Source organism: Telopea speciosissima, chromosome 4 (assembly GCF_018873765.1).
Source record: "Telopea speciosissima isolate NSW1024214 ecotype Mountain lineage chromosome 4, Tspe_v1, whole genome shotgun sequence".
Classification (NCBI taxonomy): Eukaryota; Viridiplantae; Streptophyta; class Magnoliopsida; order Proteales; family Proteaceae; genus Telopea; species Telopea speciosissima.
Genome location: NC_057919.1, coordinates 57,682,043 through 57,693,250, shown reverse-complemented (window position 1 = coordinate 57,693,250; position 11,208 = coordinate 57,682,043). Strand labels below are relative to the sequence as shown.

The following is an 11,208-nucleotide window of genomic DNA, read 5'->3' as shown; positions in this document are numbered from 1 at the left end:
TTTCATTCCATCTCCTTGAGGGGGAAGAGGTCTTCTAAAACGATTGGCTTATTGATAAATGGGGGTGAATGCTCTTCTGTTAGGCTAGTTGTGTTGTTGTTTTAAGGTCAATAGGGTTTGTCCTTTTGGGGTCTCGGTCTAACGTGAGCCCTTATCTTTTGTATATTCTTTATTTTTTTAATTCTATAAATTTGATTTACCGATAAAAAAAATAAAATTGGTGGATATAGATTAAAAAATAACTGCAAAAATTCATTTGCTTTTTTTTGGTAGCACGAAAATTCATTTGCACAGCTACAAAAGGAGCAGTTCATTGCCACGTGGCATGTCTTGTAAACCTGGTCCCTGCCCACTTTCCTTTCCACATCTCTCTCCCCCCGCCTTTGCGCTTTTGTTTCGGGTTTTCCTTTCTTGCTTTTGTTTGTGTAAGTTCAGGAAAAAAACACAAAAAAAAAGTTTAGAGTTGAGGTGTAAGTTTGGCCCTGATGGTCCGAGCCTGTCCTAAGCCCCAATAGGGGTTGGGTTGGATTTTTCAATTCTGAGGATGGGTTAGGGTTGAACATTTTAGGCCTGGGATCAGGATTGGGTTGGACCAGAATTGAGACCTCAGGCTGAGCCCGCCCAGTCTAACCTGACCAAGTCGCATAGCTTAATTCATAATAATTCTATAAACCCTGATTTTAATCCTTATTTATTAAGGCTTTTTTTTTTTTTTTGGTAAATATTTTATTAAGGCTTTAGGGTTAATAAAATACGTGAGATTTCCTTTTACCAATTTCCCTTTGAAGCATTACCTTTTCCTGTTTCATTCTCCTAATATTCTTTTACCTTCCTCGGGACTAAAACCACTAAAACCTCACCTCCACAACGACACCTCTCTCTCTCTCTCTCTCTCTCTTATTAGTACTAAAGGAAACACAAACCACTGAAACAAGGGAACACAAACCACTGAAACCCTGTTTTTCAAGTAGGTTGTCCTTAGTCATTTTACTTGATTGTGTTCTGGGCAATGTACTTAGAGGATGGAAGATTCCATTTTGGATCGACTTCAATTATGGTCAATCATAGCCAACCCGACCCAATCTGACCTGATCAGGGTCAATCAGGCCCATTCTGAGTTGAGCTGAACCCGATAAAGTTGGGCCTGAGCTGATATCTCAGCCCAGGCAGACTGGGCTTGGGCTGAGTTAAGAGGACTCAACGTTGGACTGGGATTTTAAAATACCCGATCCAACCCGGCCCTGTTTCACCCCTAGTTCAGAATTTCTTTTGGCACTACTCCTCCCTTGCCCACCATTTGCCGTAAAGAGGACAATTTCCGGGTCTCTTCTCTTAAAGATTATTAATGAGTATAGTATCAACTCAGCTCGGGCAGATCAATAACCATTCTCTCTCTCTCTCTCTCTGTCTCTCTCTCTCTCTCTCTCTCTCTCTGTCTCTCTCTCTATAGACTACACCAACGATGGCTATGAAGGTTCAGAGTTTCTTTTGGTTTCGTGCATTGTACATAAATTATATGAAGGAAAGGTAACATGGAAATTTCCCTGAGGTTGAAATGAAGAAAAGATAAGAGGACATTTTTCCTTCTTAGGAATTACCTTTTTCCACCTTTTTGTAATTCTAAAGAAAAAGGAATTCCTTCATTCTCTTGTTTGCTGATAATTGTTTCAACTTTCAATATTAAAAACTTCATTCTTTCTGGGTTGCAAATCCACTATCAAATTTATGGTTCTGATACATTCTAACTTCTACCAATTAAATCCAGGTCTAATTAAGCAAATAATTTAGTAACCTCTCTGTCTTAGATCCTGCCTTTTCCATCCTAGTACAGAAAGAGAAGGAAGTCTACATATTAAAAACATATCATCAAAACCATTATAACAAGAAGAAGAAAAACCTTTCCATCTAAAGCCCACTAACGATGCAAAAAGCAAGAGCTAACAATATTTTAGAAGAATCAGACCAAAAAGGAAGTCTATATATGAAAAGGTTTTATGGGTTTTGAATTGAACCATATAGAGATTAACAAATGACTGAGTACATGGGTTTTGAACAAAATAGACAATAGTTGAAAAAAGACCAGGTTCAATGCAGAAGTAGAAGACAATGCCATATTGAAACCTAGTCCAGTCATAGTAAGCAATTGGCGCCTTTCCAAAATGAAACTGAAAGAATATTTACACTTCAAAGAAAACTTTAATTTAATTCCAAAAGGTATGATCATAATAAAAAGCTTCCCATTTGGTGTTAGTGAATCTTTCTTGTAAAGACTTAAAGAGAAAACTAAGCAATGACATTGCTAAGGACGACATTCTATGTATCTTAATCCCTCTTGTTCCTTTGTGCGTGTAATCATTTAAGACGATAATTTATTTTCTTATAACTAAACTAAATGGGCTCCAAGAGCTGATGAAATTCCCTTCTAAGCACCAAACTCGTTGGAAGGTGATCATGGAAAGCTCGAGATCTTTGACTATTACAACTTTGAAATTAGACAAAGGTTTGTGAATGAGGTTGTCAGTTGTTTTTTTTTTTGTTTTTTTTTTATCAATTGTTGAGAGCCAATCAATTTTTTTTTTGGAGGCAATTACTGTCACTCCCCTGCACTTAGCCTATATTGACTAAAATTCTCCTACCTTAAACTTATTTTCTGATACTCCCCTGCTTTTAAACTTTTACATCTCCTTCTCCCCTCATGTTTTTAAATACCTCGATTGCCCTTCCTTTTCACCTGGTAACCTGCTAATCTATTTATCCATTCTTAGTGAGTGGCTCACAAGTTGTTGTTACCGAAGAACCAAGAAAGAACCAAGCGGTTAACAAATTTTTCATCCCCATCCAATGGTTGAAGGCATGGTCGTGCACCATGCATGACCATGTACAAAACCTTTTGCCATATATATATGGTATCCATTGGTTAAATTGAAGTGATATTTTATTGCCAGTACAAAAAGGCTTATATAACAGTTCTGCATAAAAAAAAAAACCCCGTCACTAAAGCTTCTGCCTTCTGTAGCTGATACACCAAGTATAAACATCTAACGGTGATCCATACAAGACTATCACTTAGATCATGTCCTATACATACAATATAAATGTTTTCATCTGTACTATTGGATCAAATTCAGAGAAATATACAATGTGACAATCTTATGAACAATATACCCAATGTTGCCCCTAGTTGTGAATACTTTAAAATATAACCTTAGGACAATAATACATCACATATAAAATGATAATGCAAATTAAGTTGATATAACACGCTTAAATAGATTTTGATGAACACACATATCCAACATATACAATATGCAGTCTCAAAAAACCAGTTGAGCCCGAATACTAACATATGCTAGTTTTGCACCAGTACACAATTTGTACTAATGTATATCCACAAACAAACATATATATTTTAGTCCATCACCATCACGGATAAAAATCCTTAATCTTGTGGTGCCTTGGCTGTTCATAGTGCGAGATCAAGCAAAATGAAGAAAAAAAAAAAACTGGGTCTACTCGAACTCACACCATTGGGTAAAATATCTTTCACGTGTCAAGCTCCCAAGACCAAACAGCACCGCAAGATTATGAACTGCAAAGGATTTTTATCCTAACATCATCTCCCCGCGATGAAAACTCTGAATCATTAAAACGTATTCCCCAAGCGTACGTCAAAAGTGCAAATAAATAATTATTGATAACATTTTCGCATTTTGAAGTCAACCTACAATAGAGCCAGAGCCATCTAGGGATGTAAATGGATAACCGAAATCCGAATCCGAATTCGCATCCGTATTCGTTTAGGGGCATCCGTATTCGTTTAGAGATATCCGGAAAATAATCCGAATACTCCGATTAAAATCCGTCCGAAAAAAAATCCGAATACTTAATAATAAAAAATTAAGTAAATAATGATTTTTAGGGTTTTTGAAGATTAAACAAGTTCTAGAATATGATGAAAAGAGAATCATGATCTAAGAGATATGGATTGAGAGAGAATTGTATCCGCTAGGGGGAGGAAGGTCCGGGTTACACAAGGCAGATATGTAAACGGATGGTCGAAAATCCGAATCCGATCCGCATCCGAATCCGTTTAGAGGTATCCGTATTCGGCCAGGGAATATCCGGCTCCGATCACATCCGATCCGAATCCGATCCGTTTACATCCCTATCAGCCATCACAAGGGAGTGGTGGACACTTTTTCCCTCCTTCCTTTTTGTCCCCACTGCATTGAACATTATACCCGCAAGAACTAAGGAAAAAGGTCCAAGAACTAACCAGTTGTTAAGACTATACCATAAACCTCCTTGCCGACCACTAAATAAAGTCCTTGAAATGTTAGTCAAATCCTCGCCAAACGTGCAGCCCCTTTTAAATTAATTCCTTTTCAATTAATCTCTTATCCTATAAATTACCCCCATCTACCCTTCTTTCCCTTTTGTGCCGCTTGATCTCTTTGTAGCTTTTTTCTTTCCCCTTTCCCTCTTCAACACTATTGCTGAGCTCTACTTCCAGCCATGGTTTCAGCTTCTCTCATGGCAAATTTAAACCCAATCCCACTTACAGTTTTTTCTGATATTAGGGTTTGTAAACCTAGCCTCTCTTCTTCTCTTGGTCAGTTTAAATTGCCGGAGTCGAGTTCAATCTCTTCGACCTCGGAATCTTCTATTGCCTTCTCAGTTGCACCCAAGCTTAAACCTGTAATATCAGAGACCAGTTCTTGTTTAGCCCAAGTTTGGAAAGAGATCCAAGGGTCCAAAAATTGGGAAAACCTTGTGGAGCCCTTAAATCCTCTCCTACGTGATGAGATCATAAGGTATGGTGAGCTTGTCACTGCATGTTACAAAGGTTTTGATTTCAATCCCAACTCCAAACGTTACTTGAATTGCAAGTATGGGAAGAAAAGCATTTTAAAAGAAGTTGGCCTTGAAGATTCTGGTTATGAAGTAACGAAATACATCTATGCAACACCTGATATCAACTTCCCAATGCAGAATGAAGAATGTTGTGCTCGTTGGATTGGATATGTTGCAGTTTCAAATGATGATGCAGTAAGAAGGCTTGGAAGAAGAGATGTGGTTGTAACATTCCGAGGAACAGCGACGAATCCTGAATGGATTGCGAATTTCATGAGTTCCTTGACGCCGGCGAGATTAAACCCTATTAATCCTCGGCCTGATGTGAAGGTAGAATTAGGTTTTTTGAGTTTGTATACATCAGAAGACAGCAATCGTCGTTTTGGTTTTGGGAGCTGCCGCGAACAGCTTCTTTCGGAGATTTCTCGCCTTGTTAATAAGTATAAGGGGGAGGAGATGAGTATAACAATTGCTGGACACAGTATGGGCAGTGCTTTAGCTCTCCTTCTTGCATATGATTTGGCTGAGCTGGGGTTGAATACAGCTTATTCCAACCGAAAATTACTTCTAACAGTCTACTCATTTGGGGGTCCTAGAGTTGGGAATCCAGGATTCAAGGAGAGATGTGAGGAGTTGGGAGTGAAGGTTTTAAGGGTAGTGAATGTTAATGATCCAATTACAAAGTTACCTGGGGTTCTCTTCAATGAGAACTGTAGAGTTTGGGGAGATAGATATGAGCTTCCATGGAGCTGTTCATGTTATGCACATGTGGGAGTTGAATTAGCTCTTGATTTCTTCAAGATGGAAAACCCTTCATGTGTTCATGATTTGGAAACTTATATCAAGTTATTGAGATGTCCTAAGAAGGTTCAAGTTCAAAACGTTGGGGATGATCTTATAAACAAAACAAAGAAGTGGCTATCGAGTGTGTTGGATACATGGTCATGGCAAAATGCTACAAAGAACATCATGTCTAACTTCAATGTGTAAGATACAGTGGATATAGTCAAATTTTAGATTAGGGAAAACCCTACCCTTTTGTGGGGGCAGAGGGCCTTATCCTTTACATCAAATTACATTACTAAAGATATTTTTTTGTAACCACTGAAGAAGAAATAAGAGGTTATATTAAAAAAAATGCTGTAAGAACAAATCTTTCTTGTAAATTATAGATGTGCAACAAAGATTCATACATAGGCATGTCTTTGCTTAGCTATTATTGTTGATGGTAATAATTTTTGTCCTTGATGCTTTTTCTTCTTATTTTTTTGTTTTTTTTATTTTTATTTTTATTTTTTTTAGGGGGGAAGGTACCAGCCAAGAGACCTCCTGGTGAGCATGGGCATGAAGCACACCACAGCTCACCAACTGCACTAGGTCCTTGATGCTTCATAAAACAAAATTTTTCAAAAGATATGAGTACAATTCACCTGGAAATTACATTGGTATTGGTAGCTTTGACTTTGTTTTTTTTTTTTTGGCTAAAAGGTTGTATATATTAAAGGAAAAAAAAAAAGAATATACAAGCTGGGAAAAACAAGAAACAACGAACATAACCGACTAGATTGAGCACCCACCAACGGCAAAACCATTAGCAGACTACAACCAACGGACAAACTCAATAAAAGAAAAAACAAAGCTTAAAACAGCCGAAATCTTGGTCTCCCTTGCACGTCAATTCTAAGCTCATTGCCAAGAAACTAGAAGATTAGAGAGTTCAAACTTTGCGGCTGACTTTGCTAGGAAGTCCACCACCAGGTTGGCTTCTCTATAGCAATGCGTGATTTTCCATTTGATGATATCAAGGAAACTCTGAAGTGCACTCCATTGCTGCCAAATAAATCATGTAACCACTTTCTTTGACACCATGACTACCACTGTAGCTGAGTCGCATTCAATCCAGAGCTTGGAAATATATAGCTCTTTCACCTGCTCTAGGACCTGGATCTTTTTTTTTTTTTGCTAAAGATCAGCAAAGTATGTATTAATAAAAGAAAAAATGGAGGTATATAAAAGACTTGAAAGCTACCACAAAACCTTCTCCGAAGTCCGGCCTTTCACCTTCGATAATGCCATCAGCAAAAGGCCTAACCTGGCAGAACTAAATACAGTAATATGGAGTGGTAGATCCCAAAGCCCCAAAAAAGGGGGAATTATGTAAATCTGAATTCTGCCACAAAGTTTGTGGCTACACCAAGGAACGAGCTATACGACGAGAGGACATTAGCATTGCTATCACAAGTTATGATATGCACTATTGACGATATGATTCTCTCCTTCGGTTGTACATTCCATGTTCAACCCAATCTTCTTTTTTTGGTAGTTACCATCACATATGATATGGACTCTATCATAGTTAGCAAACTATGATCATATGCGATATGGATTCTATCCCAGAATGGAAGTCTCACCGTCAATCTCTGTCGATATGTAAACCCAATATTTTATGTATTTGTTTCCTTGTAAATTTCAATATCCTGTAATCTCTTTATAAGTTCCTCTATTGAGGAATCACATTCTTATGGGAATAATATCACATTAACATGGTATACAGAGCCTTATTGCTCCAACGAGCTGCTCCTCTCTAAATTTTTTTTTTCTCTTCTCCTTTATTCAGCCATGACTGACTCACCCAAGAGCTCCACCGTCACCTCTTCCCTTGACTAGGACACCCTTCCCACCGGTGGTGTCCCTCCTTCTCTCCATCACGTGCATCACTACATCTCCATCAAGCTCACCTCAACCAATTTTCTCTTCTAGCAAACCCAGATTGAGCCATTTCTGGATGGCTAAAACCTCGTCGGCTATCTTGATGGCACCTTGCCTTGTCCAGATGACCCAACTGTTGTTGCTGCCTGGAAACGCTAGGACTCCCTTATTCATAGTCTTCTTATTTCCTCCCTCACTGAGGAGGTCTTCCCTATTGTTATCGGGAAAACTACAAGCCATGCTATCTAGCAATCTCTGTGCACTTCGTTTTCCTCTCCTTTAGAGAGTCGTTTGATGTCTCTCACATGACCATACAGGACTTGACTCAGAAACCAATTGACACTGTCTCTCAGTTCCTTCAACGTGTGAAGTCCATCTCTGGTGAGCTCAGTGTTGCCGGCCATCCTTTGTGCCCGAGTGCATTCAATCTACATATCTTTCGTGGTCTCAAACCTGATTTCCGTTCCATGATTGATTCTCTCTTGACGAGGACGGATGCCATTGCTTATGATAATCTCCATGCTGCTCTTAAGTCATGAATTCCTTCATGGCTCCTCTTTGAAGAAATTGACACTCTCTGAATCTTCTCCAACTGATCCATCTTTGACCGCCAACACCGTGTAGTACTCTACCACTTCCCCTGCTTTTGGTTTCCCCTAAGCAAACCGTGGTGGCAGGGGTTTTCATGGTAGGGGCCGCGGTGGTCGGGGGCTTGGTGGCTTGTCTACCGGTGCTCTTGGTTGATTCTACTGCACCTACTATGGCCGGATGAACCACATTGTTGATCGTTGTTGTCTTCGCCTCAAACAAGGTTACCCTCAAGGATCTCCACAGTACACTCCTTCCCATCCACCTCTTGCACACTACACCTACCCCTCCGCTGCCCCTTCTTATGTTCACAATCACCCACCATTACTACCCACCCCTCACCAAGCCACAACTCTTCCCTGGTATCCTAACATCGACGCTTCTCACCATGTAACCCTAGACCTACAAGCCTTGTCCCTATATGATGACTACACTGGTGCTGATCAGTTACAGGTTGGCAACGGTAAGGGCTTACCAATTTCTCACCTTGGTTCCACAACTCTTCCTTCTCCTTCTTCTAAAATTTTTTATTTGAATAATGTGTTTCACGTTCCTTCCATTAATAAGCGATTGCTTTCAGTTCAACAGTTTGCTCGAGATAATCATGTATTTTTTGAATTTCATCCTTCTCATTTTCTTGTGATGGATCGGGTGTCCAAGTCAACTCTGCTATCTGGACTGAGTAAAGGACGACTCTATGAACTCCAATCTTCCCCCTCTCCTTTTGTCAATGTTGCTACTCACACTTCTATAGATCTTTGGCATCGTCGATTGGGGCACCTCCATGAGCGTCTTCTTCGGTATTTAATTAAAGTTAATAATTTACCCAGTGTTCCATCTCGTCTTAGTAATTTGTGTTCTGCTTGCCACTTGGGCAAATCCAGTAGACTATCTTTACACAAGACTTATTGTAAAAGTGTTTTTCCTCTTGATCTTATTTTTAGTGATGTTTGGGGGCCTTCGCCTACCCCGTCTTTGGTTGGTCATAGATATTATGTTAGTTTTATTGACGACAGTACAAAGTTTATTTGGTATTATCCTCTTATTCGCAAGTCTGAAGTGTTCTCTATTTTCTCGGAGTTTAAATATGTTTTTGAACGGCTATTTGGGTGCCAAATTAAATCTGTGCAAAATAATTGGGGTGGTGAATTTCGCACCCTTCCAGTTTATTTTAAGAAACTTGGTAATCATCGCCTGTCTGCACCTCATACCCATGAACAAACAAGGGGGGGTTGAACGGCATCACCATCACATTGTTGAAAACCGGTCTGTTCCTTCTTGCCCATGGGTTTGTTCCTAAACATTTTTGGCACTTTGCTTTTGAAACTGCTGTTAATTTAATCAATCGAATGTCTTCCTCTGTCTCTCTCAGTGTCTCACCATTTCAACTGGTTTTTCACAAGCGCCCTGACTATACTTTTCTAAAGGTTTTTAGTTGCTTATGATTTCCTTATCTTAGGCCTTATAATACCAATAAAATGGATTTTTGATCTTCCCCTTGTGTTTTCTTAGGGTACAGTGCATCTCATATGGGTTACCGGTGCCTCAATCTACAAACCAATTGTCTACTTATTGCTTGTCATGTTCGTTTTGATGAGGAGAATTTCCCTTTATCCAAATAAATTTTGGGTCCGCCACCTCCCCCTTCCCCTTCCTCCACTCCATGGACGTCCGCTCCATTGCGGGTTCCTCTTTCCTCTCCACCTATGCCCTTACTGGCCTTTCCTCCAGTCTTACCAGTGCCCTCGTCAACCCCTGGCACCCCTCTCCTTGACTCGCCCTCCCTGTTACCCATGGCACCATTCTCTCCCGTTCTCCCTACCCTGCCAGCCCCTATATCTCCTTACTCTCATACACCACCCTCTCCTCCCTTGTGCACCCGGCCTTTAAGTGACCTATACCTAGCCCAACCCCAACCCCAATCGACCCATCTCCCTACCCATCCTATGCAACTTCGCTAGCGTTCCAAACCTCCCTATGCCCACTCAACTAAAATTGTTATTGTGGAGCCAACTTGTTTTACACAGGCATCCAAGGTATCTGAATGGCATTCTGCAATGGCAGAGGAGTTCAATGCTTTGGTTCGTAATGGCACGTGGTCCCTTGTTCCTAGGACCCCTGAAATGAATTTGGTGGGCTACAAATGGGTGTATCGTATCAAGCGTAAGGCAGATGGATCTCTAGAGTGTTACAAAGCTCACTTGGTGGCCAAAGAAGGTTAAAAAATTGGGAGAACCTTCTTAGCATTGTGTACATCCTTTGTACCATTGCCAACCTGCTAAGGTTTGGTGACACCTTGGTAATTTTTGAAGTTTTTTTTTTTTTTTTTTGGAAGAGTTATAGTGTTGGTTTGGAGAACCTTGGGGTTGTACTAAGAAGGTTCAAGAATGTCTTACCTGGTGTGTTTCCGTTGGAGGAAGAACCATTATCTGGAGGAGGAGCAACACTTGAGGCTTTTTAGGTTAGCGAATCTTAATGTTTTATTATCATGCATTGAGGTTTTGATTTATTTGATATTCGTGGGATGCGAAAGAAACCCGAATCGATATTTTCACTGTGCATTTGGGTATGGGATGATTTCCTTTCTTCATGGGACGAAAGAAAGAGATTGGTTTGATGAATTTTTAATGAAAGAGATTGGTTTGATAAATTTTTAATTGAACCAGAAAGTTTCTATGAATGATTTCTCATGGCTTCCAACAAAGTGGTATCATAGCCACTCTTTCCTGCCCATGGGTATCAAATTATGACATGCAACAATGAACCTTTATCGTGCGTATGGGTACATATCTTTTCTTGAGATCTTGATTTATCAAACGGTTAAGACTCTCTGATATTGACCGTTTGATAGATAAGGGATTTTGGCCATGACATTTTCCATACCCATATGTTCGTAATGTGATGTTGATAAGTGGTAGGCCGGACTAAAACATAATATAAACTTCTATCACTTGGGAGGGTTACATCTCACACCGATAGTCCTTATGTGTGATAATAGACAAAATTTGAGATCACCCTATTGGATCATACCACGTGGGCTGATCACAATCGTTGACT

At 39.8% G+C, this 11,208-nt stretch overlaps 1 protein-coding gene across 1 annotated transcript; it reads left to right on the top strand.

Annotated features, from left to right (window-relative positions):
• The first annotated feature begins 4,515 nt into the window (after positions 1-4,515).
• Positions 4,516-5,844, top strand: LOC122659450 (galactolipase DONGLE, chloroplastic-like). The gene has a single exon (XM_043854560.1). It carries the CDS (start codon positions 4,516-4,518, stop codon positions 5,842-5,844), a length of 1,329 nt encoding a protein of 442 aa, XP_043710495.1.
• The last annotated feature ends 5,364 nt before the right edge of the window (positions 5,845-11,208 follow it).